This window comes from Xenia sp. Carnegie-2017, unplaced genomic scaffold, assembly GCF_021976095.1.
Source record: "Xenia sp. Carnegie-2017 unplaced genomic scaffold, XeniaSp_v1 HiC_scaffold_23, whole genome shotgun sequence".
In the NCBI taxonomy this organism is placed as follows: Eukaryota; Metazoa; Cnidaria; class Anthozoa; order Malacalcyonacea; family Xeniidae; genus Xenia; species Xenia sp. Carnegie-2017.
This window is the reverse complement of record NW_025813486.1, coordinates 13,898,441-13,926,267: the sequence shown is the minus strand read 5'-3', so window position 1 is coordinate 13,926,267 and position 27,827 is coordinate 13,898,441. Positions and strand designations below refer to the sequence as shown.

Sequence of the window (27,827 nt, the reverse complement as noted above, 5' to 3'; positions counted from 1 at the left end):
GATACGGTGGGTGGTGGGAGGGGGTCGCAGGATGAGTTATGTGAGGTTCGTCGTTGGTGGTAGTGTGGGTTGGTCTGCTTGGAAATTGAGATGGGCGGTGCAATGTCTTGCGTGCGGTGATCGTGGCTGTGTTCGGTGGGTTGAGATGTGGAGGGAGATTGAGGGCTACTGGAGGTACTACCCCGAATCTCCATGAGGCGTTGGAGAGCAGTAGCTGCACATTTGTCCCCCAGAGAGGAGCCGGATGAAGTCTCCATGCTGCAGGTGGATGGTGACAGCGAGTTAACTTCACCGGCCCCTACACTTGAGGTGCTCGTAGTGATGTCAGCGGCGGATGATGGTGGAGAATGTGGATTGTCTTCTGCGACGAGTGCACGTAGGTGGGAAATTTGGGTGTTGATGGTTGCGAGTATGGATTTGCGTTGGTCGTTGGTTGGGTGGTGTGTGATGCCATGGATGAGGGAACGTGGGGTGAAGTTGTCGGTGGGATCTTCTGGAGTAGGGTCGGGTTCATCCAGGGTTAGCGGTGGTGATGAATTGGGGCTGGGATGGTACAGTGAGAGGGCGTCGTCCGGGATGGGTGGAGTAGTGTGGCCAGGAGTTGGTTGGATGTTGTCAGATGGTGGCGACTGTGAGGCGTCTTGCGTGGAGAGGCTGTGTTCTGGGGATGGGGCAGAAAACAGCGGTGGCGATGAGAGTGGTGGGGTGAGTATTGATGGGATTGAGTTGGTGGAGGGGACAGGCGTGGGGATGGGTCAGCTTGAGATGAGGTGTGTTGGTTGGTGGGAGTGGGTGTTCTTGAGTGGGTCGGTGGTGAGGTTTGATTCGAATCCAGAATGGTTGGACTTGTCGAATCAGGAATGGGGCTGCCAGGTGTGAGAGAGAGACGGTAGTGGAGGAAGTAGGAGTGGTTGTTCTCAGGCTTCGGTTGGTGGCTCTGCAGGTGGGAAGGGTAGTCTTCCTCACGCACATAGCCATTACAGGATTGACAGTAGTACGTGAGGGAGAGGGATTGATTGGGGTGTGTGGTGTTGAAGTGAGTTTTGAGAGTTGTGGGGTCCGGAGGAAAAGTGCAGCCTTCCATGGGGCAACAGAGGTCTTGTTGATTGGCATCGGTGGTGGAGTATGTGCTTGATGGTGAGGTGCGGCTGTCGTGGAGGTGGAATTCTCGGCGGTGAGGTGGAGAGTAGTAGTCTCTGGGTGATTGGATCGATGGTAGGTTGAGGTGGAGTGAATGGCGATTGCTGCTTGTGGGAGTGACGATGAGCTTGCATGTGTTGGTGGGATTCGCTGGGATCAATGTATGTATTGCAGAGACCGCAGAGGTGGGAGACTACTAGCTCATGTTGAGGGTGGTTCCTCGAAAAATGGGTTGCCAGGTTACGTATACCAGCAACTTGTCTGCTGACATACGTACAACCTCGGTATGGGCAGCGGATGTCTTGTGGATGGATATCGACACGATACGTGGCTTTGCAGCGTTGGGCTGGAACGTCGTCATACTTGGGAGTCCCATGATGAGCGGTACGCCAGTGTTCTGCCAGTGGCCCACGGGTCTTGAACCATTTCATGCAATATACACATGTGGGCATTTTGGGGCCCACACGGGAGAAGAAATGGACAACAAAACACAAAAATTCTTATTATTACCACTAAAAATGCGCGTACGCGAGCGCAAAGTGATAAGTAAGGCAGTTCCGAATGAATGTATATCCAAACACGGTGAAATGGCAGAGAAAATTGTAGGAGTGCACACAGAATGTTTCAATGTAATCAGCTGCACGAGTAATAATAGTTTAGTGTTTTTAAATTAACGCACGTGGAGAATTTGGCGCGTGGATAGAATTGGCGCGTAGATAGAGTTGGCGCGTAAATAAGATTGGCGCGCAGATAAAATTGGCGCGCAGATAAAATTGGCGCGCAGACAAAATTGGCGCACGGACAAAATTGGCGCGTAGACGAAATTGGCACGCGGCGAAAAGTTGATGCACGTGGGATGTCTTTGGGTAATTAGACCCCTCGCAGTGTAATCGATAAAAATAGTGCGGGATTAGTAGAATATCGCACTTAAAACGTTCAAATTGGCCCGATGAATATGTTAGGGCTGTTAATATAGCCTTTTCAGAAGGAAAAAGTAGTAGGGGCGCGAGAAATGTCAAACACAGCAAATTAATTCTGTGGAGTGTAAGAGCACGTGTAATGTTAATGCGTTCGCAAACTTCGAGGTGACGCGGAAGTTTAAGTTGCGATGAAAAGCCCTCAATATAAACGCCAAAGAAATGTTCGAATAATGATGTGTGTGAGCTAGAAGGATAAAAATGTTCCAAAAACGCTGAGATTGTCGTAAATAAACCAACGTAGTAGTGGCTTTATGAAGCAATTGCGTAGTCCTTCGGCCACGTGGCGGGGTGTGAGAAACACAATCTCAGCTAGCAAATTGTCTTAAAAATTGATCCAATCGGTCCAAAAGAGGGTAAAAGACGTTAATAGAGCCCTCTTCACCGAGAGTATAGCGCGAATTTGTCAATAAATTGTTTCTTTGGCGTGTAGAAAGACTCAGAATGGATATGCTTTCGCAGGCTTCGAAATGACGCGGAAGTTTAGAGCCGTAGAGATCTTTCAAAGTAAACGCCAGAAATTGTTCAAAAAATCGTCTAAACGCTGTAGAATATAGTCCAGTGCTAGTATAGAGGGGTAGCAATGTTTCAAGATAATATATTCGGCGTATGTAAATCTGCGTAATGCAAATTATAGCGGAATTATAGCAGCGCGATAGTCAGAGATAGCGAAGGTTTAACCACGCGGTGGGGTGTGTTAATCACAAAACTCTACCAGAAAAGACGATGAAAATCGTTCAAAATTGTTCCTTCGTTCGTGAAATTGCCCACGTTCGATGTAGGATAGTCAGACGATGCAGCTGTTCTTAAAAGAACAAGTAAATGACGCGCGAATGCGACGAAACTACGGTGCGATGCTTCGTTAGTACGAGGAAGATTATACGGCCTCGCTGACAATAAAATTTTAAGACGAGCTACAAGGACGGGGCTGAGATCCCTCTCAGAATAAAGAATAAATAAGCGGGGAGAGTATCCTAGCTTTAAATATAGTAGTGAGTAGCCAAACACAGTCGAAAAAGCCGTGTGCGAGCGTATATCGATCGACAGTAGAACAAGCGCAAATAGCGTTGAGTTTCGCCGTCGAATCAAGAAAATAGTGTTATAAAAACTCACGAACAGGTCGAATATAACGTTTCGTAGAGTTAAAAGAGCAAAGCGACGTAACGTAGCCAAGGATTGAGACGGATTGACGTGTAGAGCAACAGCGTTCCCGAAACAACAGCAAACGGCGAAGGTTCGTCTTCGTCTTGAGGTCCAAGGGTCGTCCAAAATCGTGTCCAATAACAGTCCAAACCAAGAGATACAGAAGATCCAATCCAAATGTTCCACTAGGAGATCAGCAGAAGAGAGTTAGATTACTAAATTCAAATCACTGACCTTAACGAGCGTAGTCCAATGAGCGTAATCCAATTAGCGTTCCAATTAGCGATCAAATTACCAGTTCCCAAAGTGATCAAGTATAGCGTTACCAATTAAGCTGATAAGAACAGATACTACACTTGATCTTAGCCAAAAGGCCGAGAAGCGATACAGAAGAAGAGCTTTCGCCATTTTTCACTCTACAAGTTGCATGAGAAACACACGGTTCTATTGTATCTTTTCGCGTAGAAATCATGCAACAAATGAAAAAAATCAAGCAGTACGGATAACGAAGGAATCATCCTTTACTACAATCGTCATGTCAAGCGTTCTTTCTAATCCAATGTACACCTGTTCGTAAAGAAGAACATGTTTGAAAATTCGCGCGTAATGCCGCGAAATGCGATCGTTTCATATGACGTAGGAAGCACGCGATGTCTGTCGCGAACTTGCTGCAGACGTGCTTTCTCATTGTAAAACAAACGCTTTGTGCTTGTGGGCGATAATGATTCGCATTGTATGCAAGTGCTGCAATGTCAACAAGGTCATGCTTCATGAAATCGGCAGACAAGCAGCTCAATGAACGAATTTTACACTACGAGCCGTTAAATGTCAGTGATACATAGAAATAATTACTATAAAAGCTAAACAAACGTACGACTAAGTAAGAAAAACGTTCGCAATGCAATTTCATTACTGTTAACGTCGACGATACATATTATAATTTGTATATTTTCATAATGTATATGCCGTCCGTCAAAATATACACACACGCCGGCCGTTTACGTCGTTGTTAAGTACAAGTAATTTATGTCAAATACAAGTAATTTATTCTTGCTAATAGATGATATAAATTTCTCCTGCATCTCGCTATGCATTTTGGGATAGGTCAGTAAAAATTTGGCAGCATGCAACCTAACCCCGAACGAACAACGAATTTATATATCGTGTTCTATTTTATTTGTTCTTTTCTCCGCTTCTTCCTCCCATCGTGAGAAACGAAGGGGACGAGCGCGAACGCAGGTCCCCACTACCAGAAATTATACGCTCGAGTTACCCACGTTAGGGGTAATCGCAGGAGTCAACCCAGTCGAAGTGCAATGAAAGGGCCTCATCCTGAGAGGACCTCCTAGCTGATCAAGGTGCCTCTCGCGTCAGGTAAGTATGCTCGAACGACGCACGGCGAGCATACTTTGTACGCGAACGTACGCTCGGTGCGACACGGTTGCACCCTCCCTTTACTTTTCACTACTTTTGCACTTGCAACTTACCGTCTGACGGCCTTTATTGTCTTCCTTTCCGACGACGACGACGTCTTTTCGTCTTTCGCCGACTCTGTCGAAAAGAGACGTATGTTAGTTAATTAGTTAAATGTTAAACGGTTCGTTTCTCGGTTAGTTAGTTAGTTAGTTAGTTACAGACAAAATAAATTCGCTTTGCTATTTGATTTGCTGGCTGTTTTGTTTTTTTTTCTTTTGTTTAAAGTAAATGTGTTTCCTTCCGCGAAGGGAAATGGGCCGAACTCGGAGGTAGTGCAATACCGAGACAACCCGTGGCCAGGGCGAAGCAAGCTCCAATCCCATGGCCGATATCCAAAAATCAGTTTAATATAAGAGTCGGGCATTGCCCGACATATCAGATATTAAGCTGATAAGAACAGATACTACACTTGATCTTAGCCAAAAGGCCGAGAAGCGATACAGAAGAAGAGCTTTCGCCATTTTTCACTCTACAAGTTGCATGAGAAACACACGGTTCTATTGTATCTTTTCGCGTAGAAATCATGCAACAAATGAAAAAAATCAAGCAGTACGGATAACGAAGGAATCATCCTTTACTACAATCGTCATGTCAAGCGTTCTTTCTAATCCAATGTACACCTGTTCGTAAAGAAGAACATGTTTGAAAATTCGCGCGTAATGCCGCGAAATGCGATCGTTTCATATGACGTAGGAAGCACGCGATGTCTGTCGCGAACTTGCTGCAGACGTGCTTTCTCATTGTAAAACAAACGCTTTGTGCTTGTGGGCGATAATGATTCGCATTGTATGCAAGTGCTGCAATGTCAACAAGGTCATGCTTCATGAAATCGGCAGACAAGCAGCTCAATGAACGAATTTTACACTACGAGCCGTTAAATGTCAGTGATACATAGAAATAATTACTATAAAAGCTAAACAAACGTACGACTAAGTAAGAAAAACGTTCGCAATGCAATTTCATTACTGTTAACGTCGACGATACATATTATAATTTGTATATTTTCATAATGTATATGCCGTCCGTCAAAATATACACACACGCCGGCCGTTTACGTCGTTGTTAAGTACAAGTAATTTATGTCAAATACAAGTAATTTATTCTTGCTAATAGATGATATAAATTTCTCCTGCATCTCGCTATGCATTTTGGGATAGGTCAGTAAAAATTTGGCAGCATGCAACCTAACCCCGAACGAACAACGAATTTATATATCGTGTTCTATTTTATTTGTTCTTTTCTCTCTTCCTCCCATCGTGAGAAACGAAGGGGACGAGCGCGAACGCAGGTCCCCACTACCAGAAATTATACGCTCGAGTTACCCACGTTAGGGTAATCGCAGGAGTCAACCCAGTCGAAGTGCAATGAAAGGGCCTCATCCTGAGAGGACCTCCTAGCTGATCAAGGTGCCTCTCGCGTCAGGTAAGTATGCTCGAACGACGCACGGCGAGCATACTTTGTACGCGAACGTACGCTCGGTGCGACACGGTTGCACCCTCCCTTTACTTTTCACTACTTTTGCACTTGCAACTTACCGTCTGACGGCCTTTATTGTCTTCCTTTCCGACGACGACGACGTCTTTTCGTCTTTCGCCGACTCTGTCGAAAAGAGACGTATGTTAGTTAATTAGTTAAATGTTAAACGGTTCGTTTCTCGGTTAGTTAGTTAGTTAGTTAGTTACAGACAAAATAAATTCGCTTTGCTATTTGATTTGCTGGCTGTTTTGTTTGTTTTTTTTTTTTGTTTAAAGTAAATGTGTTTCCTTCCGCGAAGGGAAATGGGCCGAACTCGGAGGTAGTGCAATACCGAGACAACCCGTGGCCAGGGCGAAGCAAGCTCCAATCCCATGGCCGATATCCAAAAATCAGTTTAATATAAGAGTCGGGCATTGCCCGACATATCAGATATTAAGCTGATAAGAACAGATACTACACTTGATCTTAGCCAAAAGGCCGAGAAGCGATACAGAAGAAGAGCTTTCGCCATTTTTCACTCTACAAGTTGCATGAGAAACACACGGTTCTATTGTATCTTTTCGCGTAGAAATCATGCAACAAATGAAAAATCAAGCAGTACGGATAACGAAGGAATCATCCTTTACTACAATCGTCATGTCAAGCGTTCTTTCTAATCCAATGTACACCTGTTCGTAAAGAAGAACATGTTTGAAAATTCGCGCGTAATGCCGCGAAATGCGATCGTTTCATATGACGTAGGAAGCACGCGATGTCTGTCGCGAACTTGCTGCAGACGTGCTTTCTCATTGTAAAACAAACGCTTTGTGCTTGTGGGCGATAATGATTCGCATTGTATGCAAGTGCTGCAATGTCAACAAGGTCATGCTTCATGAAATCGGCAGACAAGCAGCTCAATGAACGAATTTTACACTACGAGCCGTTAAATGTCAGTGATACATAGAAATAATTACTATAAAAGCTAAACAAACGTACGACTAAGTAAGAAAAACGTTCGCAATGCAATTTCATTACTGTTAACGTCGACGATACATATTATAATTTGTATATTTTCATAATGTATATGCCGTCCGTCAAAATATACACACACGCCGGCCGTTTACGTCGTTGTTAAGTACAAGTAATTTATGTCAAATACAAGTAATTTATTCTTGCTAATAGATGATATAAATTTCTCCTGCATCTCGCTATGCATTTTGGGATAGGTCAGTAAAAATTTGGCAGCATAACCTCCCGAACGAACAACGAATTTATATATCGTGTTCTATTTTATTTGTTCTTTTCTCCGCTTCTTCCTCCCATCGTGAGAAACGAAGGGACGAGCGCGAACGCAGGTCCCCACTACCAGAAATTATACGCTCGAGTTACCCACGTTAGGGTAATCGCAGGAGTCAACCCAGTCGAAGTGCAATGAAAGGGCCTCATCCTGAGAGGACCTCCTAGCTGATCAAGGTGCCTCTCGCGTCAGGTAAGTATGCTCGAACGACGCACGGCGAGCATACTTTGTACGCGAACGTACGCTCGGTGCGACACGGTTGCACCTCCCTTTACTTTTCACTACTTTTGCACTTGCAACTTACCGTCTGACGGCCTTTATTGTCTTCCTTTCCGACGACGACGACGTCTTTTCGTCTTTCGCCGACTCTGTCGAAAAGAGACGTATGTTAGTTAATTAGTTAAATGTTAAACGGTTCGTTTCTCGGTTAGTTAGTTAGTTAGTTAGTTACAGACAAAATAAATTCGCTTTGCTATTTGATTTGCTGGCTGTTTTGTTTGTTTTTTTCTTTTGTTTAAAGTAAATGTGTTTCCTTCCAAGGAAATGGGCCGAACTCGGAGGTAGTGCAATACCGAGAATCCGTGGCCAGGGCGAAGCAAGCTCCAATCCCATGGCCGATATCCAAAAATCAGTTTAATATAAGAGTCGGGCATTGCCCGACATATCAGATATTAAGCTGATAAGAACAGATACTACACTTGATCTTAGCCAAAAGGCCGAGAAGCGATACAGAAGAAGAGCTTTCGCCATTTTTCACTCTACAAGTTGCATGAGAAACACACGGTTCTATTGTATCTTTCGCGTAGAAATCATGCAACAAATGAAAAAAATCAAGCAGTACGGATAACGAAGGAATCATCCTTTACTACAATCGTCATGTCAAGCGTTCTTTCTAATCCAATGTACACCTGTTCGTAAAGAAGAACATGTTTGAAAATTCGCGCGTAATGCCGCGAAATGCGATCGTTTCATATGACGTAGGAAGCACGCGATGTCTGTCGCGAACTTGCTGCAGACGTGCTTTCTCATTGTAAAACAAACGCTTTGTGCTTGTGGGCGATAATGATTCGCATTGTATGCAAGTGCTGCAATGTCAACAAGGTCATGCTTCATGAAATCGGCAGACAAGCAGCTCAATGAACGAATTTTACACTACGAGCCGTTAAATGTCAGTGATACATAGAAATAATTACTATAAAAGCTAAACAAACGTACGACTAAGTAAGAAAAACGTTCGCAATGCAATTTCATTACTGTTAACGTCGACGATACATATTATAATTTGTATATTTTCATAATGTATATGCCGTCCGTCAAAATATACACACACGCCGGCCGTTTACGTCGTTGTTAAGTACAAGTAATTTATGTCAAATACAAGTAATTTATTCTTGCTAATAGATGATATAAATTTCTCCTGCATCTCGCTATGCATTTTGGGATAGGTCAGTAAAAATTTGGCAGCATGCAACCTAACCCCGAACGAACAACGAATTTATATATCGTGTTCTATTTTATTTGTTCTTTTCTCCGCTTCTTCCTCCCATCGTGAGAAACGAAGGGGACGAGCGCGAACGCAGGTCCCCACTACCAGAAATTATACGCTCGAGTTACCCACGTTAGGGGTAATCGCAGGAGTCAACCCAGTCGAAGTGCAATGAAAGGGCCTCATCCTGAGAGGACCTCCTAGCTGATCAAGGTGCCTCTCGCGTCAGGTAAGTATGCTCGAACGACGCACGGCGAGCATACTTTGTACGCGAACGTACGCTCGGTGCGACACGGTTGCACCCTCCCTTTACTTTTCACTACTTTTGCACTTGCAACTTACCGTCTGACGGCCTTTATTGTCTTCCTTTCCGACGACGACGACGTCTTTTCGTCTTTCGCCGACTCTGTCGAAAAGAGACGTATGTTAGTTAATTAGTTAAATGTTAAACGGTTCGTTTCTCGGTTAGTTAGTTAGTTAGTTAGTTACAGACAAAATAAATTCGCTTTGCTATTTGATTTGCTGGCTGTTTTGTTTGTTTTTTCTTTTGTTTAAAGTAAATGTGTTTCCTTCCGCGAAGGGAAATGGGCCGAACTCGGAGGTAGTGCAATACCGAGACAACCCGTGGCCAGGGCGAAGCAAGCTCCAATCCCATGGCCGATATCCAAAAATCAGTTTAATATAGAGTCGGGCATTGCCCGACATATCAGATATTAAGCTGATAAGAACAGATACTACACTTGATCTTAGCCAAAAGGCCGAGAAGCGATACAGAAGAAGAGCTTTCGCCATTTTTCACTCTACAAGTTGCATGAGAAACACACGGTTCTATTGTATCTTTTCGCGTAGAAATCATGCAACAAATGAAAAATCAAGCAGTACGGATAACGAAGGAATCATCCTTTACTACAATCGTCATGTCAAGCGTTCTTTCTAATCCAATGTACACCTGTTCGTAAAGAAGAACATGTTTGAAAATTCGCGCGTAATGCCGCGAAATGCGATCGTTTCATATGACGTAGGAAGCACGCGATGTCTGTCGCGAACTTGCTGCAGACGTGCTTTCTCATTGTAAAACAAACGCTTTGTGCTTGTGGGCGATAATGATTCGCATTGTATGCAAGTGCTGCAATGTCAACAAGGTCATGCTTCATGAAATCGGCAGACAAGCAGCTCAATGAACGAATTTTACACTACGAGCCGTTAAATGTCAGTGATACATAGAAATAATTACTATAAAAGCTAAACAAACGTACGACTAAGTAAGAAAAACGTTCGCAATGCAATTTCATTACTGTTAACGTCGACGATACATATTATAATTTGTATATTTTCATAATGTATATGCCGTCCGTCAAAATATACACACACGCCGGCCGTTTACGTCGTTGTTAAGTACAAGTAATTTATGTCAAATACAAGTAATTTATTCTTGCTAATAGATGATATAAATTTCTCCTGCATCTCGCTATGCATTTTGGGATAGGTCAGTAAAAATTTGGCAGCATGCAACCTAACCCCGAACGAACAACGAATTTATATATCGTGTTCTATTTTATTTGTTCTTTTCTCCGCTTCTTCCTCCCATCGTGAGAAACGAAGGGGACGAGCGCGAACGCAGGTCCCCACTACCAGAAATTATACGCTCGAGTTACCCACGTTAGGGGTAATCGCAGGAGTCAACCCAGTCGAAGTGCAATGAAAGGGCCTCATCCTGAGAGGACCTCCTAGCTGATCAAGGTGCCTCTCGCGTCAGGTAAGTATGCTCGAACGACGCACGGCGAGCATACTTTGTACGCGAACGTACGCTCGGTGCGACACGGTTGCACCCTCCCTTTACTTTTCACTACTTTTGCACTTGCAACTTACCGTCTGACGGCCTTTATTGTCTTCCTTTCCGACGACGACGACGTCTTTTCGTCTTTCGCCGACTCTGTCGAAAAGAGACGTATGTTAGTTAATTAGTTAAATGTTAAACGGTTCGTTTCTCGGTTAGTTAGTTAGTTAGTTAGTTACAGACAAAATAAATTCGCTTTGCTATTTGATTTGCTGGCTGTTTTGTTTGTTTTTTTTTTCTTTTGTTTAAAGTAAATGTGTTTCCCTTCCGCGAAGGGAAATGGGCCGAACTCGGAGGTAGTGCAATACCGAGATAACCCGTGGCCAGGGCGAAGCAAGCTCCAATCCCATGGCCGATATCCAAAAATCAGTTTAATATAAGAGTCGGGCATTGCCCGACATATCAGATATTAAGCTGATAAGAACAGATACTACACTTGATCTTAGCCAAAAGGCCGAGAAGCGATACAGAAGAAGAGCTTTCGCCATTTTTTCACTCTACAAGTTGCATGAGAAACACACGGTTCTATTGTATCTTTCGCGTAGAAATCATGCAACAAATGAAAAATCAAGCAGTACGGATAACGAAGGAATCATCCTTTACTACAATCGTCATGTCAAGCGTTCTTTCTAATCCAATGTACACCTGTTCGTAAAGAAGAACATGTTTGAAAATTCGCGCGTAATGCCGCGAAATGCGATCGTTTCATATGACGTAGGAAGCACGCGATGTCTGTCGCGAACTTGCTGCAGACGTGCTTTCTCATTGTAAAACAAACGCTTTGTGCTTGTGGGCGATAATGATTCGCATTGTATGCAAGTGCTGCAATGTCAACAAGGTCATGCTTCATGAAATCGGCAGACAAGCAGCTCAATGAACGAATTTTACACTACGAGCCGTTAAATGTCAGTGATACATAGAAATAATTACTATAAAAGCTAAACAAACGTACGACTAAGTAAGAAAAACGTTCGCAATGCAATTTCATTACTGTTAACGTCGACGATACATATTATAATTTGTATATTTTCATAATGTATATGCCGTCCGTCAAAATATACACACACGCCGGCCGTTTACGTCGTTGTTAAGTACAAGTAATTTATGTCAAATACAAGTAATTTATTCTTGCTAATAGATGATATAAATTTCTCCTGCATCTCGCTATGCATTTTGGGATAGGTCAGTAAAAATTTGGCAGCATGCAACCTAACCCCGAACGAACAACGAATTTATATATCGTGTTCTATTTTATTTGTTCTTTTCTCCGCTTCTTCCTCCCATCGTGAGAAACGAAGGGGACGAGCGCGAACGCAGGTCCCCACTACCAGAAATTATACGCTCGAGTTACCCACGTTAGGGTAATCGCAGGAGTCAACCCAGTCGAAGTGCAATGAAAGGGCCTCATCCTGAGAGGACCTCCTAGCTGATCAAGGTGCCTCTCGCGTCAGGTAAGTATGCTCGAACGACGCACGGCGAGCATACTTTGTACGCGAACGTACGCTCGGTGCGACACGGTTGCACCCTCCCTTTACTTTTCACTACTTTTGCACTTGCAACTTACCGTCTGACGGCCTTTATTGTCTTCCTTTCCGACGACGACGACGTCTTTTCGTCTTTCGCCGACTCTGTCGAAAAGAGACGTATGTTAGTTAATTAGTTAAATGTTAAACGGTTCGTTTCTCGGTTAGTTAGTTAGTTAGTTAGTTACAGACAAAATAAATTCGCTTTGCTATTTGATTTGCTGGCTGTTTTGTTTGTTTTTTTTCTTTGTTTAAAGTAAATGTGTTTCCTTCCGCGAAGGGAAATGGGCCGAACTCGGAGGTAGTGCAATACCGAGATAACCCGTGGCCAGGGCGAAGCAAGCTCCAATCCCATGGCCGATATCCAAAAATCAGTTTAATATAAGAGTCGGGCATTGCCCGACATATCAGATATTAAGCTGATAAGAACAGATACTACACTTGATCTTAGCCAAAAGGCCGAGAAGCGATACAGAAGAAGAGCTTTCGCCATTTTTCACTCTACAAGTTGCATGAGAAACACACGGTTCTATTGTATCTTTCGCGTAGAAATCATGCAACAAATGAAAAATCAAGCAGTACGGATAACGAAGGAATCATCCTTTACTACAATCGTCATGTCAAGCGTTCTTTCTAATCCAATGTACACCTGTTCGTAAAGAAGAACATGTTTGAAAATTCGCGCGTAATGCCGCGAAATGCGATCGTTTCATATGACGTAGGAAGCACGCGATGTCTGTCGCGAACTTGCTGCAGACGTGCTTTCTCATTGTAAAACAAACGCTTTGTGCTTGTGGGCGATAATGATTCGCATTGTATGCAAGTGCTGCAATGTCAACAAGGTCATGCTTCATGAAATCGGCAGACAAGCAGCTCAATGAACGAATTTTACACTACGAGCCGTTAAATGTCAGTGATACATAGAAATAATTACTATAAAAGCTAAACAAACGTACGACTAAGTAAGAAAAACGTTCGCAATGCAATTTCATTACTGTTAACGTCGACGATACATATTATAATTTGTATATTTTCATAATGTATATGCCGTCCGTCAAAATATACACACACGCCGGCCGTTTACGTCGTTGTTAAGTACAAGTAATTTATGTCAAATACAAGTAATTTATTCTTGCTAATAGATGATATAAATTTCTCCTGCATCTCGCTATGCATTTTGGGATAGGTCAGTAAAAATTTGGCAGCATGCAACCTAACCCCGAACGAACAACGAATTTATATATCGTGTTCTATTTTATTTGTTCTTTTCTCCGCTTCTTCCTCCCATCGTGAGAAACGAAGGGGACGAGCGCGAACGCAGGTCCCCACTACCAGAAATTATACGCCGAGTTACCCACGTTAGGGGTAATCGCAGGAGTCAACCCAGTCGAAGTGCAATGAAAGGGCCTCATCCTGAGAGGACCTCCTAGCTGATCAAGGTGCCTCTCGCGTCAGGTAAGTATGCTCGAACGACGCACGGCGAGCATACTTTGTACGCGAACGTACGCTCGGTGCGACACGGTTGCACCCCCTCCCTTTACTTTTTCACTACTTTTTGCACTTGCAACTTACCGTCTGACGGCCTTTATTGTCTTCCTTTCCGACGACGACGACGTCTTTTCGTCTTTCGCCGACTCTGTCGAAAAGAGACGTATGTTAGTTAATTAGTTAAATGTTAAACGGTTCGTTTCTCGGTTAGTTAGTTAGTTAGTTAGTTACAGACAAAATAAATTCGCTTTGCTATTTGATTTGCTGGCTGTTTTGTTTGTTTTTTTCTTTGTTTAAAGTAAATGTGTTTCCTTCCGCGAAGGGAAATGGGCCGAACTCGGAGGTAGTGCAATACCGAGATAACCCGTGGCCAGGGCGAAGCAAGCTCCAATCCCATGGCCGATATCCAAAAATCAGTTTATATAAGAGTCGGGCATTGCCCGACATATCAGATATTAAGCTGATAAGAACAGATACTACACTTGATCTTAGCCAAAAGGCCGAGAAGCGATACAGAAGAAGAGCTTTCGCCATTTTTCACTCTACAAGTTGCATGAGAAACACACGGTTCTATTGTATCTTTCGCGTAGAAATCATGCAACAAATGAAAAATCAAGCAGTACGGATAACGAAGGAATCATCCTTTACTACAATCGTCATGTCAAGCGTTCTTTCTAATCCAATGTACACCTGTTCGTAAAGAAGAACATGTTTGAAAATTCGCGCGTAATGCCGCGAAATGCGATCGTTTCATATGACGTAGGAAGCACGCGATGTCTGTCGCGAACTTGCTGCAGACGTGCTTTCTCATTGTAAAACAAACGCTTTGTGCTTGTGGGCGATAATGATTCGCATTGTATGCAAGTGCTGCAATGTCAACAAGGTCATGCTTCATGAAATCGGCAGACAAGCAGCTCAATGAACGAATTTTACACTACGAGCCGTTAAATGTCAGTGATACATAGAAATAATTACTATAAAAGCTAAACAAACGTACGACTAAGTAAGAAAAACGTTCGCAATGCAATTTCATTACTGTTAACGTCGACGATACATATTATAATTTGTATATTTTCATAATGTATATGCCGTCCGTCAAAATATACACACACGCCGGCCGTTTACGTCGTTGTTAAGTACAAGTAATTTATGTCAAATACAAGTAATTTATTCTTGCTAATAGATGATATAAATTTCTCCTGCATCTCGCTATGCATTTTGGGATAGGTCAGTAAAAATTTGGCAGCATGCAACCTAACCCGAACGAACAACGAATTTATATATCGTGTTCTATTTTATTTGTTCTTTTCTCCGCTTCTTCCTCCCATCGTGAGAAACGAAGGGGACGAGCGCGAACGCAGGTCCCCACTACCAGAAATTATACGCTCGAGTTACCCACGTTAGGGGTAATCGCAGGAGTCAACCCAGTCGAAGTGCAATGAAAGGGCCTCATCCTGAGAGGACCTCCTAGCTGATCAAGGTGCCTCTCGCGTCAGGTAAGTATGCTCGAACGACGCACGGCGAGCATACTTTGTACGCGAACGTACGCTCGGTGCGACACGGTTGCACCCTCCCTTTACTTTTCACTACTTTTGCACTTGCAACTTACCGTCTGACGGCCTTTATTGTCTTCCTTTCCGACGACGACGACGTCTTTTCGTCTTTCGCCGACTCTGTCGAAAAGAGACGTATGTTAGTTAATTAGTTAAATGTTAAACGGTTCGTTTCTCGGTTAGTTAGTTAGTTAGTTACAGACAAAATAAATTCGCTTTGCTATTTGATTTGCTGGCTGTTTTGTTTGTTTTTTTTTTCTTTTGTTTAAAGTAAATGTGTTTCCTTCCGCGAAGGAAATGGGCCGAACTCGGAGGTAGTGCAATACCGAGATAACCCGTGGCCAGGGCGAAGCAAGCTCCAATCCCATGGCCGATATCCAAAATCAGTTTAATATAAGAGTCGGGCATTGCCCGACATATCAGATATTAAGCTGATAAGAACAGAGTTCTTATCAGTTAGTTTATTTAAAATTATGGGCACAGTTACAACAATCAGTATGTACAACAGTGTTTTCAAAAAAATACGGTAAGGAAAAAACAAATAGGTGTAGTAGTTAAGTGTAAGGTTAGGGCTATATACAAAGGGTGAAGACATGGGGTGATGTGTGTGGTAATGGTGGTAGAGAGGATGAAGTAAGATGATGCGAAAAAGAAGAGGGACCCCCGATATAGGTGAACCCAAATATGTACAACAAAGGACCACTATGTTTACAAATATTTACAACTATGTATATTGTTCGTATATGTGACAATGTTCAGTTGGATGGTTGCAGCTCATCCATAGTTGGAGCTGCATCGTCACAGCCGAGGTGTTGTCTGTAGATGTTAGTCGATCCGCGGATGGCATCGGTACAGCAAAGTTTCCTAAAGAGGTTCTTGTACCGGCGTGTCATCCCCATTCTGACGCAGAGATATTCATTTGGGCGGTACCAGGAACCGAGGGCACCAACAACGAAGGGGATCACTTGGCATTGCCTGCCCGATTCGATGAAGTGGCGCTTGAGGGGCTCATATTTTGTAATTTTTTGTTGAGCAGCCTCGCCAGCTTTTTCATCGTTGTCGAACGGACAGGCGACGTCGATGATAAGGACTTCGTTATCCTCTTCGATGATGATGTCCGGGCGAAGTCGAAGTCCCGAACCCTGTACGGCACGGTCTGTGGTGATCTCTCCAAATCTCGTGGCGTTTAGTAGGCGAGCGACAAGGAGATTGTGGCGATCTCTAATTTGCACCATCGACGGGCGGCAGTGGCAGATGACGTGAGGGAGTGTCTCGGGTTGGAGGCAGTGGCGGCATGTGGGTAGAGCGTGTGAAAATCTGCTCTTGTGGGCGTTGAGGGGCAGGACGTTGAGCCTGGCACGATGAATGAACCTCCAGTCTTTAAATCGGATATTGAGGCCATTCATGTGCCAGCTCGAACCATTACCATAGACGTCCTCCACAAGGCAGCGGGCAACTTTCCCCTGGTCCGGGAGTGATGTGAGGGTGTCGGCGTGGCGTTGTTGTGATAGGCGATGAAGGAATAGGGATATCTGCTTAGAATTGACTTTGTCAGATTCGTCTGCAGAGATGGTGGGTGGATCGTTGTCGGAGAAGTGGATGGTGACATGTTGGCGACGGCATGCTTTGCGAACGCGGGACCAGAGGGAAGAATGTGAAGAGTAGTGAAGTGTTTTGAGGCGGGGGTCGTCGTGAGCGGAGAGGTATTTTGTGATGAGGTCTGCTGTGGGGTTGGATTGCGTGGTTTGGCGGACGAAGGATCGAAGGTCCTCCCGTGCGATGGTGCTAACATTGGCGTCGTTGGAAGCCAGGATACGGACGGCCTGGACGATGGCTTGGTGGTCGCATTCCACGTCCGGATCCTGCAAGCCCAAACCGCCAGCCTTCTTTGCTGCGAAGAAATAGCTCTGCGTGGCTCGAGTGGGCAGATTGCAAATCTCACGCAGCACCCGGACGAGTAGCGAACGGTATTCACTCAATGATTTTTTCAGAGGATCGCCCGCCCGGAGTGCATACGTGAGGCATGGTTGCACGAACGTCCGAATAGCATCAAGTTTCTGCCAAGGTGCTAGGAGTGAGTTGTTGATGGCGTGGAGGTCGTGGATGAGGCGTGGAATTATCGATGGAATGTCGTCGATGTTATGGATCACACCTATCGGCACCCCTAAATAACGATACGATTGTTCGTTTTCGAGAGCCGGTAGGTGATCACCGTGAAGATGAAAGTCGTGGCGGTCGGTCCAGAGGCGTCGTCTACCGTCGGACGTGAGATAGAGGGTGGCACACTTGTCTGGTCGGAATTCGAATCCTAGCACCGAGGCAGAATCAGCAGCAGCATCCAGAAGCAACTGGAGCGCTTCGAGTCCGCGCCACGAACGAGATCGTCAGCGTACGCAAGGCAGGAGACGGTTCGATTTTGAATTTGCACACCCCAGCCCTTTGCCTGCGCCCTGTCCTGACCGAGCGAAGGATTAGCTCGAGACAGAGGTTGAACACAATAGGGCTGAGGGGGCATCCTTGTTTCACGCCAGCATGGACAGGGATGGATTCGGTTCTTCCGCCAGGTGTGAGGATGGTTGTGGATGCACCAGCATAAGCGTTCATGATGAGTGCAACCATGTCTGGAGGAACACCAACGTGCAGAAGGGACGAGCGGATGACCTGGTGCGACACACTGCCGGGCGCTACGGATCGCCAAGCGATGCACAATTTCTGCTTTTCGGCGGGCATCGGCAACAATTGACTTGAGCATGAAAGTGTGTTCGTAACAACCTTCGGAGGGTCTAGCACTCTTTTGCTCGTCCGAGAGGATCCCCGTGTCGATGCTCCACCTTGTTAGGCGTTTGGAGCACTCCCATGAACAGCTTATACATGGTTGACATGAGGGCGATGGGCGGAAGTTGGTGATGTCGCTGTCATCACCCTTTTGTAGATGAGGATGGTGACAGCTTCTTTCCACGGGTGGCACGCCGCTCATGGTGGCAACGGGTGAATATGAGATGGAGGATGGCGGTGTGGATCAACTTTCTTGAGGTGTGAGTATTCGCATTTGTCCATGCCAGGTGCTGTGTTGACTGATGAGCTGAGTTTTGCTGCTATTTCTGCTTGACGGTTCGGCGATAGGTCGCCTGATATTGGATCGTCACGCGCGGTGGGGTGAATTTTGGAGGTGCTTTCGAGGATGGTGGTGTTAGTATGTTTTTCCTCGAAGGATGTTGTGAAGTGGTGCTCGTCGTCGATGGTGCCAGTGAAGATGGTGTTGTTGTTCTCCAGGATCTTGCGTGCGCCTCGTTTTGGAGTGGTAGTATAGACCCTGGAGACGCCGGGCTTCGTGGGGTCGAATGATTTGATGTGACGCCTTGTGGTGGACGATGTGAGGAGGTGGGTTGGTGGTCGGTTGGCTTTGGTTTGTTGCGTGAGGTGGAGGATCGGCTGAGGTGGATGGCGAGTTCCCGAGCAGCGGTGGCGAAGTCAGTGCAGTGTTGGGTGAAGTCAGCCCAGGAGGAGTCTTGTGAAAATGTAGACCGCCATTTCTCTGAAGAGGAGAAGGGTGGTCTGGTCGTCAGTGGATGGAGGTTGTTCGTCGTTGTAGAAGCCATCAACACCATCTTCATCGCCAGAGGGGTGCCTGGGGTCGGTGTCGGGTGGTGGAATACGGTCCGCTCACGTGGGGCTCGAGGTTGGTGCGACGGGATGTTATCGCCGGCCAAGTCGCTGCTGGATGTTGATGAAGAAGTTGGTGTTGGTGGGCTAAGTGGTTTGGTGGGTGGTGGACTAAGTGATACGGCGGGTGGTGGGAGGAGGTCGCAGGATGAGTTGTATGAGGTTCGTCGTTGGCGGTAGTGTGGGTTGGTCTGCTTGGAGATTGGGATGGGCGGTGCGATGTCTTGCATGCGGTAATCATGGCTGTGTTCGGTGGGTTGAAATGTGGAGGGAGATTGAGGGCTACTGGAGGTACTACCCGAATCTCCATGAGGCGCTGGAGCAGTAGCTGCACATTTGTCCCCAGAGAGGAGCCGGATGAAGTCCCTGTGCTGCAGGTGGATGGTGACAGCAAGTTATCTTCACCGCCACTACACCTGGGGTGTTTGTAGGTATGTCAGTGGGTGATGGTGGAGATGGTGGAATGTCCTCTGCACGAGTGCGAGGTGGGAGATTTGGGTGTTGATGGATGCGAGAGTGATTTGCGTTGGTCGCTGGTTGGGTGGTGTGTGATGCCATGGATGAGGGAACGGGGGTGAAGTTGTCGGTGGGGTCTTCTGGAGTAGGTTCGGGTTCATCCAGGGTTAGTGGTGGTGATGAATTGGGGCTGGGATGGTACAGTGAGAGGGCGTCCGGGATGGGTGGAGTAGTGTGGCCAGGAGTTGGTTGGATGTTGTCAGGTGGTGCCAACTGCAGGCGCCTCAGGGAGAGGCTGTGTTCTGGGGATGGGGCAGAAAACAGCGGCGGCGATGAGAGTGGTGGAGTGAATATTGATGGGATTGAGGCGGTGGAAGGGCAGGCGGGAGATGGGTCAGCTTGGGATGGGGTTTGGATGGTGGAGGGTGTTCTGGGTGGGTCGGTGGTGGGCTTTGGTTCAGTCGTGGGTGTCCAAACAGTGGATTGTCAAGTCAGGAATGGGGCTGCCAGGTGTAAGAGAGAGGCGGTAGGGAGGAAGTGGAGTGGTTGTTCTCAGGCTGGTTGGTGGCTCTGTAGATGTGACGGTCTCACGAAGTTACAGGATTGGCAGTAGCGTGAGGGAGAGGGATTGGTTGGGGTGTGTGGTGTGGAAGTGAGTTTTGAGAGTTGTGGGGTCCGGAGCGCGAGTGATGTGTACAGTCTTCCATGGGGCAGCAGAGGTCTTGATGGTTGGTGTCTGCGATGACTGTAGCGGAGTATGTGCTGGGTGTTGAGGTTTCGGCTGTTGACGAGGTGGAGTTCTCGGGTGGTGAGGTGGAGAGTAGCAGTCTCTGGGTGATAGGATCGATGGTAGGTAGAGGTGGAGTGAAAGGTGATTGTTGCTTGTGGGAGTGTCGATGAGCTTGCATGTGCTGGTGGGATTCGCTGGGGTCAATGTAGGTGTTGCAAAGACCGCAGAGGTGGGAGACTACTAACTCATGTTGAGGGTGGTTCTTCGAAAAATGTGTTGCCAGGTTACGTATACCAGCAACTTGTCTGCTGACATACGTGCACCCTCGGTATGGACAGCGGATGTCTTGTGGGTGAATGTCGACACGGTACGTTGCCTTGCAGCGCTGGGCCGGGATGTCGTCGTATTTGGGAGTCCCGTGGTGAGCAGTACGCCAATGTTCTGCCAGCGGGCCACGGGTCTTGAACCATTTCATACAATATACACAGGTGGGCATTTTGGGGCCCACACGGGAGAAGAAATGGACGACACAACACAGAAGTTTTTATTATTACCGCTAAAAATGCGCGTACGCGATCGTAGGGTAAATAGCGGGAAGGTTCTGGCGAAATATGAGATAACACGCGTCGAAGTAGCAGATAAATTGTTAGGAGTGCGCAAAAAATATTGGTTGCACGAAGAATGATAGTTTATCGTTTTAAATTAACGCACGTAGAATTTGGCGCGTAGAAAATTGGCGCGCAGTCGGAGTTGGCGCGAGATAAAATGGCGCGTAGATAGAATTGGCGCCAGATAAAATGGCGTAGATAAAGTTGGCGCGAGACAAAATTGGCGCGTCGACAAAATTGGCGCGCAGACGAAATTGGCACGTGGCAAGATGTCCACGCACGTGAGATATTTGAGCGTAATTAGACTTTCGCGGTGAAGCAACAATAGTGGAAATCTGTAAAATATTGCACACAAATGCGCACAAGATGGCCCGATAAATGTGTTAGGGCTGTTAATATAACCTTCTCTGGAGGAAACAATAGTAGAGGCGCGATAAGCGGGAAGATTCTTCAAAATTCCGTTAAGGCGTAGATTTCGGCCACGTGGCGAGGTGAGAAACGCCGAGTCGGCCAGAAAACCGTTCAAAAATCGTTCCAATTGTTTCGAGAGATGCCAGAGAGAAATGTGTTGAGCAAAGCCCTGTTCGTAGGAGTAAAACGAGTTTTGCCGATAAACCAACTCTTTAAGTTTGAGAGAGCTAGTGAAATTAATGCGTTCGCAAGCTTCAAGGCGACGCGGAAGTTTTAAGTTTGTTATAAAAAAAACCCAACGGTAAAAGCGTTAGAAATTGTCCGAACTATATCAATAATGAGCCAGGAGGATAAAAAATGTTCCAGGAGTGACCAGTTTATCGTAGATAAACCAACGTGGTAATAGTAACGCAGACAAGGTAGCGAGGTGTTAAATTATCGCGTAGTCTTTCGGCCTCGTGGCGAGGTGTGAGAAACAAAATCAACAAGCAAACGTCTGAAAATTGTTCCAGTCGGCCCAAAGAGGGTAAAACGTTAATAGAGCCCTCCTCACCGAGAATATAGAACAAATTGACAACAAATTGTTTCTTTAACGTAAAAAGACTCAAAATGAAAAGGTTTTCGCTTCAATGACGCGGAAGTTTAGATCTATAGATACTTTTCGGGGCAAGCTTTAGAAATTGTTCAGAAAGAATCGTGTAAACGATGTAAATATAGCCCGAAGTTAGTATAAAAAGGTAGCAATGTTCCAGGATAGTATATTCGGCGTATGTAAATCCGCGTAATGTAAATTGTAGCGTAATTATAGCAGCGCGATATTCACAGGTAGCGAAGGTTTAACCACGCGGTGAGGAGTGTTAACTACAAAACTCTTCCAGAAAAAGACGATGAAAATCGTTCAAAAAATGTTCCTTCGTTCGTAAAATTGCCCCCGTTCGATGTAGGATGGTCAGACGATGCAGCTGTTCTTAGAAGAACAAGTAAATGGCGCGCGAATGCGACGAGGATATGGTGCTATGCTTCGCTAGTACGAGGAAGATTATACGGCCTCGCTGCTAATATAATTTAAAACGAGCTACAAGGACGGGGCTGAGATCCCTCTCAGAATAAAGTATAAATAAGCGGGGAGAGTATCCTAGCTTAAAATATAATAGTGAATAGCCAAGCACAATCGAAAAAGCCGTGTGCGGGCGTATATCGGTTCGGCAGTAGATCAAGCGCAAATAGCGTTGAGTTTCGCCGTCGAATCAAGAAAATAGTGTTATAAAAACTCACGAACAGGTCGAATATAACGTTTCGTAGAGTTAAAAGAGCAAAGCGACGTAACGTAGCCAAGGATTGAGACGGATTGACGTGTAGAGCAACAGCGTTCCCGAAACAACAGCAAACGGCGAAGGTTCGTCTTCGTCTTGAGGTCCAAGGGTCGTCCAAAAATCGTGTCCAATAACAGTCCAAACCAAGAGATACAGAAGATCCAATCCAAATGTTCCACTAGGAGATCAGCAGAAGAGAGTTAGATTACTAAATTCAAATCACTGACCTTAACGAGCGTAGTCCAATGAGCGTAATCCAATTAGCGTTCCAATTAGCGATCAAATTACCAGTTCCCAAAGTGATCAAGTATAGCGTTACCAATTAAGCTGATAAGAACAGATACTACACTTGATCTTAGCCAAAAGGCCGAGAAGCGATACAGAAGAAGAGCTTTCGCCATTTTTTCACTCTACAAGTTGCATGAGAAACACACGGTTCTATTGTATCTTTTCGCGTAGAAATCATGCAACAAATGAAAAAAATCAAGCAGTACGGATAACGAAGGAATCATCCTTTACTACAATCGTCATGTCAAGCGTTCTTTCTAATCCAATGTACACCTGTTCGTAAAGAAGAACATGTTTGAAAATTCGCGCGTAATGCCGCGAAATGCGATCGTTTCATATGACGTAGGAAGCACGCGATGTCTGTCGCGAACTTGCTGCAGACGTGCTTTCTCATTGTAAAACAAACGCTTTGTGCTTGTGGGCGATAATGATTCGCATTGTATGCAAGTGCTGCAATGTCAACAAGGTCATGCTTCATGAAATCGGCAGACAAGCAGCTCAATGAACGAATTTTACACTACGAGCCGTTAAATGTCAGTGATACATAGAAATAATTACTATAAAAGCTAAACAAACGTACGACTAAGTAAGAAAAACGTTCGCAATGCAATTTCATTACTGTTAACGTCGACGATACATATTATAATTTGTATATTTTCATAATGTATATGCCGTCCGTCAAAATATACACACACGCCGGCCGTTTACGTCGTTGTTAAGTACAAGTAATTTATGTCAAATACAAGTAATTTATTCTTGCTAATAGATGATATAAATTTCTCCTGCATCTCGCTATGCATTTTGGGATAGGTCAGTAAAAATTTGGCAGCATGCAACCTAACCCCGAACGAACAACGAATTTATATATCGTGTTCTATTTTATTTGTTCTTTTCTCCGCTTCTTCCTCCCATCGTGAGAAACGAAGGGGACGAGCGCGAACGCAGGTCCCCACTACCAGAAATTATACGCTCGAGTTACCCACGTTAGGGGTAATCGCAGGAGTCAACCCAGTCGAAGTGCAATGAAAGGGCCTCATCCTGAGAGGACCTCCTAGCTGATCAAGGTGCCTCTCGCGTCAGGTAAGTATGCTCGAACGACGCACGGCGAGCATACTTTGTACGCGAACGTACGCTCGGTGCGACACGGTTGCACCCCCTCCCTTTACTTTTTCACTACTTTTTGCACTTGCAACTTACCGTCTGACGGCCTTTATTGTCTTCCTTTCCGACGACGACGACGTCTTTTCGTCTTTCGCCGACTCTGTCGAAAAGAGACGTATGTTAGTTAATTAGTTAAATGTTAAACGGTTCGTTTCTCGGTTAGTTAGTTAGTTAGTTAGTTACAGACAAAATAAATTCGCTTTGCTATTTGATTTGCTGGCTGTTTTGTTTGTTTTTTTTTTCTTTTGTTTAAAGTAAATGTGTTTCCTTCCGCGAAGGGAAATGGGCCGAACTCGGAGGTAGTGCAATACCGAGACAACCCGTGGCCAGGGCGAAGCAAGCTCCAATCCCATGGCCGATATCCAAAAATCAGTTTAATATAAGAGTCGGGCATTGCCCGACATATCAGATATTAAGCTGATAAGAACAGATACTACACTTGATCTTAGCCAAAAGGCCGAGAAGCGATACAGAAGAAGAGCTTTCGCCATTTTTCACTCTACAAGTTGCATGAGAAACACACGGTTCTATTGTATCTTTTCGCGTAGAAATCATGCAACAAATGAAAAATCAAGCAGTACGGATAACGAAGGAATCATCCTTTACTACAATCGTCATGTCAAGCGTTCTTTCTAATCCAATGTACACCTGTTCGTAAAGAAGAACATGTTTGAAAATTCGCGCGTAATGCCGCGAAATGCGATCGTTTCATATGACGTAGGAAGCACGCGATGTCTGTCGCGAACTTGCTGCAGACGTGCTTTCTCATTGTAAAACAAACGCTTTGTGCTTGTGGGCGATAATGATTCGCATTGTATGCAAGTGCTGCAATGTCAACAAGGTCATGCTTCATGAAATCGGCAGACAAGCAGCTCAATGAACGAATTTTACACTACGAGCCGTTAAATGTCAGTGATACATAGAAATAATTACTATAAAAGCTAAACAAACGTACGACTAAGTAAGAAAAACGTTCGCAATGCAATTTCATTACTGTTAACGTCGACGATACATATTATAATTTGTATATTTTCATAATGTATATGCCGTCCGTCAAAATATACACACACGCCGGCCGTTTACGTCGTTGTTAAGTACAAGTAATTTATGTCAAATACAAGTAATTTATTCTTGCTAATAGATGATATAAATTTCTCCTGCATCTCGCTATGCATTTTGGGATAGGTCAGTAAAAATTTGGCAGCATGCAACCTAACCCCGAACGAACAACGAATTTATATATCGTGTTCTATTTTATTTGTTCTTTTCTCCGCTTCTTCCTCCCATCGTGAGAAACGAAGGGGACGAGCGCGAACGCAGGTCCCCACTACCAGAAATTATACGCTCGAGTTACCCACGTTAGGGTAATCGCAGGAGTCAACCCAGTCGAAGTGCAATGAAAGGGCCTCATCCTGAGAGGACCTCCTAGCTGATCAAGGTGCCTCTCGCGTCAGGTAAGTATGCTCGAACGACGCACGGCGAGCATACTTTGTACGCGAACGTACGCTCGGTGCGACACGGTTGCACCCCCTCCCTTTACTTTTTCACTACTTTTTGCACTTGCAACTTACCGTCTGACGGCCTTTATTGTCTTCCTTTCCGACGACGACGACGTCTTTTCGTCTTTCGCCGACTCTGTCGAAAAGAGACGTATGTTAGTTAATTAGTTAAATGTTAAACGGTTCGTTTCTCGGTTAGTTAGTTAGTTAGTTAGTTACAGACAAAATAAATTCGCTTTGCTATTTGATTTGCTGGCTGTTTTGTTTGTTTTTTTCTTTGTTTAAAGTAAATGTGTTTCCTTCCGCGAAGGGAAATGGGCCGAACTCGGAGGTAGTGCAATACCGAGATAACCCGTGGCCAGGGCGAAGCAAGCTCCAATCCCATGGCCGATATCCAAAAATCAGTTTAATATAAGAGTCGGGCATTGCCCGACATATCAGATATTAAGCTGATAAGAACAGATACTACACTTGATCTTAGCCAAAAGGCCGAGAAGCGATACAGAAGAAGAGCTTTCGCCATTTTTTCACTCTACAAGTTGCATGAGAAACACACGGTTCTATTGTATCTTTCGCGTAGAAATCATGCAACAAATGAAAAATCAAGCAGTACGGATAACGAAGGAATCATCCTTTACTACAATCGTCATGTCAAGCGTTCTTTCTAATCCAATGTACACCTGTTCGTAAAGAAGAACATGTTTGAAAATTCGCGCGTAATGCCGCGAAATGCGATCGTTTCATATGACGTAGGAAGCACGCGATGTCTGTCGCGAACTTGCTGCAGACGTGCTTTCTCATTGTAAAACAAACGCTTTGTGCTTGTGGGCGATAATGATTCGCATTGTATGCAAGTGCTGCAATGTCAACAAGGTCATGCTTCATGAAATCGGCAGACAAGCAGCTCAATGAACGAATTTTACACTACGAGCCGTTAAATGTCAGTGATACATAGAAATAATTACTATAAAAGCTAAACAAACGTACGACTAAGTAAGAAAACGTTCGCAATGCAATTTCATTACTGTTAACGTCGACGATACATATTATAATTTGTATATTTTCATAATGTATATGCCGTCCGTCAAAATATACACACACGCCGGCCGTTTACGTCGTTGTTAAGTACAAGTAATTTATGTCAAATACAAGTAATTTATTCTTGCTAATAGATGATATAAATTTCTCCTGCATCTCGCTATGCATTTTGGGATAGGTCAGTAAAAATTTGGCAGCATGCAACCTAACCCCGAACGAACAACGAATTTATATATCGTGTTCTATTTTATTTGTTCTTTTCTCCGCTTCTTCCTCCCATCGTGAGAAACGAAGGGGACGAGCGCGAACGCAGGTCCCCACTACCAGAAATTATACGCTCGAGTTACCCACGTTAGGGTAATCGCAGGAGTCAACCCAGTCGAAGTGCAATGAAAGGGCCTCATCCTGAGAGGACCTCCTAGCTGATCAAGGTGCCTCTCGCGTCAGGTAAGTATGCTCGAACGACGCACGGCGAGCATACTTTGTACGCGAACGTACGCTCGGTGCGACACGGTTGCACCCCCTCCCTTTACTTTTTCACTACTTTTTGCACTTGCAACTTACCGTCTGACGGCCTTTATTGTCTTCCTTTCCGACGACGACGACGTCTTTTCGTCTTTCGCCGACTCTGTCGAAAAGAGACGTATGTTAGTTAATTAGTTAAATGTTAAACGGTTCGTTTCTCGGTTAGTTAGTTAGTTAGTTAGTTACAGACAAAATAAATTCGCTTTGCTATTTGATTTGCTGGCTGTTTTGTTTGTTTTTTTTTTCTTTTGTTTAAAGTAAATGTGTTTCCCTTCCGCGAAGGGAAATGGGCCGAACTCGGAGGTAGTGCAATACCGAGACAACCCGTGGCCAGGGCGAAGCAAGCTCCAATCCCATGGCCGATATCCAAAAATCAGTTTAATATAAGAGTCGGGCATTGCCCGACATATCAGATATTAAGCTGATAAGAACAGAGTTCTTATCAGATAGTTTATTTAAAATTATGGGCACAGTTACAACAATCAGTATGTACAACAATGTTTTCATGCAAAAATACGGAAAGGAAAAACAAATAGGTATAGTAGTTAGTAAGTGTAAGGTTAGGGCTATATACAAAGGGTGAAGACAGAGGGTGATGTGTGTGGTAATGGTGGTAGAGAGGGTGAATTAGGATGATGCGAAAAAGAAGAGGGACCCCCGATATAAGTGAACCCAAATATGTACAACAAAAGACCACTATGTTTACAAATATTTACAACTATGTATATTGTTCGTATATGTGACAATGTTCAGTTGGATG

The 27,827-nt window shown here is 44.8% G+C and overlaps 1 protein-coding gene, 21 non-coding genes and 3 pseudogenes across 22 annotated transcripts; all 25 read right to left on the bottom strand.

The window, feature by feature from the left end:
• Positions 1-3,479: 3,479 nt before the first annotated feature.
• LOC124450146 lies at positions 3,480-3,646 on the bottom strand (annotated as a pseudogene).
• An 832-nt stretch (positions 3,647-4,478) lies between these two features.
• LOC124449889 lies at positions 4,479-4,642 on the bottom strand. Its single transcript, XR_006949654.1, has one exon. It is a non-coding gene; the product is annotated as a U1 spliceosomal RNA (small nuclear RNA).
• A 341-nt stretch (positions 4,643-4,983) lies between these two features.
• LOC124450015 lies at positions 4,984-5,175 on the bottom strand. Its single transcript, XR_006949777.1, has one exon. It is a non-coding gene; the product is annotated as a U2 spliceosomal RNA (small nuclear RNA).
• Positions 5,176-6,003: 828 nt separating this feature from the next.
• On the bottom strand, positions 6,004-6,166 carry LOC124449924. The gene has a single exon (XR_006949688.1). It is a non-coding gene; the product is annotated as a U1 spliceosomal RNA (small nuclear RNA).
• Positions 6,167-6,509: 343 nt separating this feature from the next.
• On the bottom strand, positions 6,510-6,701 carry LOC124450014. Its single transcript, XR_006949776.1, has one exon. It is a non-coding gene; the product is annotated as a U2 spliceosomal RNA (small nuclear RNA).
• An 824-nt stretch (positions 6,702-7,525) lies between these two features.
• LOC124449934 lies at positions 7,526-7,688 on the bottom strand. The gene has a single exon (XR_006949698.1). It is a non-coding gene; the product is annotated as a U1 spliceosomal RNA (small nuclear RNA).
• Positions 7,689-8,026: 338 nt separating this feature from the next.
• Positions 8,027-8,216, bottom strand: LOC124450056. Its single transcript, XR_006949816.1, has one exon. It is a non-coding gene; the product is annotated as a U2 spliceosomal RNA (small nuclear RNA).
• An 831-nt stretch (positions 8,217-9,047) lies between these two features.
• LOC124449888 lies at positions 9,048-9,211 on the bottom strand. The gene has a single exon (XR_006949653.1). It is a non-coding gene; the product is annotated as a U1 spliceosomal RNA (small nuclear RNA).
• A 342-nt stretch (positions 9,212-9,553) lies between these two features.
• Positions 9,554-9,744, bottom strand: LOC124450016. Its single transcript, XR_006949778.1, has one exon. It is a non-coding gene; the product is annotated as a U2 spliceosomal RNA (small nuclear RNA).
• An 830-nt stretch (positions 9,745-10,574) lies between these two features.
• Positions 10,575-10,738, bottom strand: LOC124449887. Its single transcript, XR_006949652.1, has one exon. It is a non-coding gene; the product is annotated as a U1 spliceosomal RNA (small nuclear RNA).
• A 347-nt stretch (positions 10,739-11,085) lies between these two features.
• Positions 11,086-11,277, bottom strand: LOC124450021. The gene has a single exon (XR_006949783.1). It is a non-coding gene; the product is annotated as a U2 spliceosomal RNA (small nuclear RNA).
• Positions 11,278-12,107: 830 nt separating this feature from the next.
• Positions 12,108-12,270, bottom strand: LOC124449923. The gene has a single exon (XR_006949687.1). It is a non-coding gene; the product is annotated as a U1 spliceosomal RNA (small nuclear RNA).
• Positions 12,271-12,613: 343 nt separating this feature from the next.
• Positions 12,614-12,805, bottom strand: LOC124450020. Its single transcript, XR_006949782.1, has one exon. It is a non-coding gene; the product is annotated as a U2 spliceosomal RNA (small nuclear RNA).
• Positions 12,806-13,634: 829 nt separating this feature from the next.
• LOC124449956 lies at positions 13,635-13,797 on the bottom strand. The gene has a single exon (XR_006949720.1). It is a non-coding gene; the product is annotated as a U1 spliceosomal RNA (small nuclear RNA).
• A 346-nt stretch (positions 13,798-14,143) lies between these two features.
• On the bottom strand, positions 14,144-14,334 carry LOC124450050. The gene has a single exon (XR_006949810.1). It is a non-coding gene; the product is annotated as a U2 spliceosomal RNA (small nuclear RNA).
• Positions 14,335-15,162: 828 nt separating this feature from the next.
• LOC124449886 lies at positions 15,163-15,326 on the bottom strand. Its single transcript, XR_006949651.1, has one exon. It is a non-coding gene; the product is annotated as a U1 spliceosomal RNA (small nuclear RNA).
• Positions 15,327-15,667: 341 nt separating this feature from the next.
• On the bottom strand, positions 15,668-15,850 carry LOC124450139. Its single transcript, XR_006949880.1, has one exon. It is a non-coding gene; the product is annotated as a U2 spliceosomal RNA (small nuclear RNA).
• Positions 15,851-16,130: 280 nt separating this feature from the next.
• Positions 16,131-18,352, bottom strand: LOC124449165. Its single transcript, XM_047000116.1, has 2 exons — positions 17,725-18,352; positions 16,131-17,683 (listed from the first exon to the last, which is right to left on the bottom strand). Exons 1-2 carry the CDS (start codon positions 18,350-18,352, stop codon positions 16,131-16,133), a joined length of 2,181 nt encoding a protein of 726 aa, XP_046856072.1.
• Positions 18,353-22,768: 4,416 nt separating this feature from the next.
• Positions 22,769-22,935, bottom strand: LOC124450145 (annotated as a pseudogene).
• An 833-nt stretch (positions 22,936-23,768) lies between these two features.
• LOC124449885 lies at positions 23,769-23,932 on the bottom strand. The gene has a single exon (XR_006949650.1). It is a non-coding gene; the product is annotated as a U1 spliceosomal RNA (small nuclear RNA).
• A 350-nt stretch (positions 23,933-24,282) lies between these two features.
• Positions 24,283-24,474, bottom strand: LOC124450011. The gene has a single exon (XR_006949774.1). It is a non-coding gene; the product is annotated as a U2 spliceosomal RNA (small nuclear RNA).
• An 830-nt stretch (positions 24,475-25,304) lies between these two features.
• On the bottom strand, positions 25,305-25,467 carry LOC124449922. Its single transcript, XR_006949686.1, has one exon. It is a non-coding gene; the product is annotated as a U1 spliceosomal RNA (small nuclear RNA).
• Positions 25,468-25,813: 346 nt separating this feature from the next.
• LOC124450019 lies at positions 25,814-26,005 on the bottom strand. The gene has a single exon (XR_006949781.1). It is a non-coding gene; the product is annotated as a U2 spliceosomal RNA (small nuclear RNA).
• Positions 26,006-26,834: 829 nt separating this feature from the next.
• Positions 26,835-26,997, bottom strand: LOC124449921. Its single transcript, XR_006949685.1, has one exon. It is a non-coding gene; the product is annotated as a U1 spliceosomal RNA (small nuclear RNA).
• Positions 26,998-27,348: 351 nt separating this feature from the next.
• LOC124450126 lies at positions 27,349-27,520 on the bottom strand (annotated as a pseudogene).
• Positions 27,521-27,827: the final 307 nt, after the last annotated feature.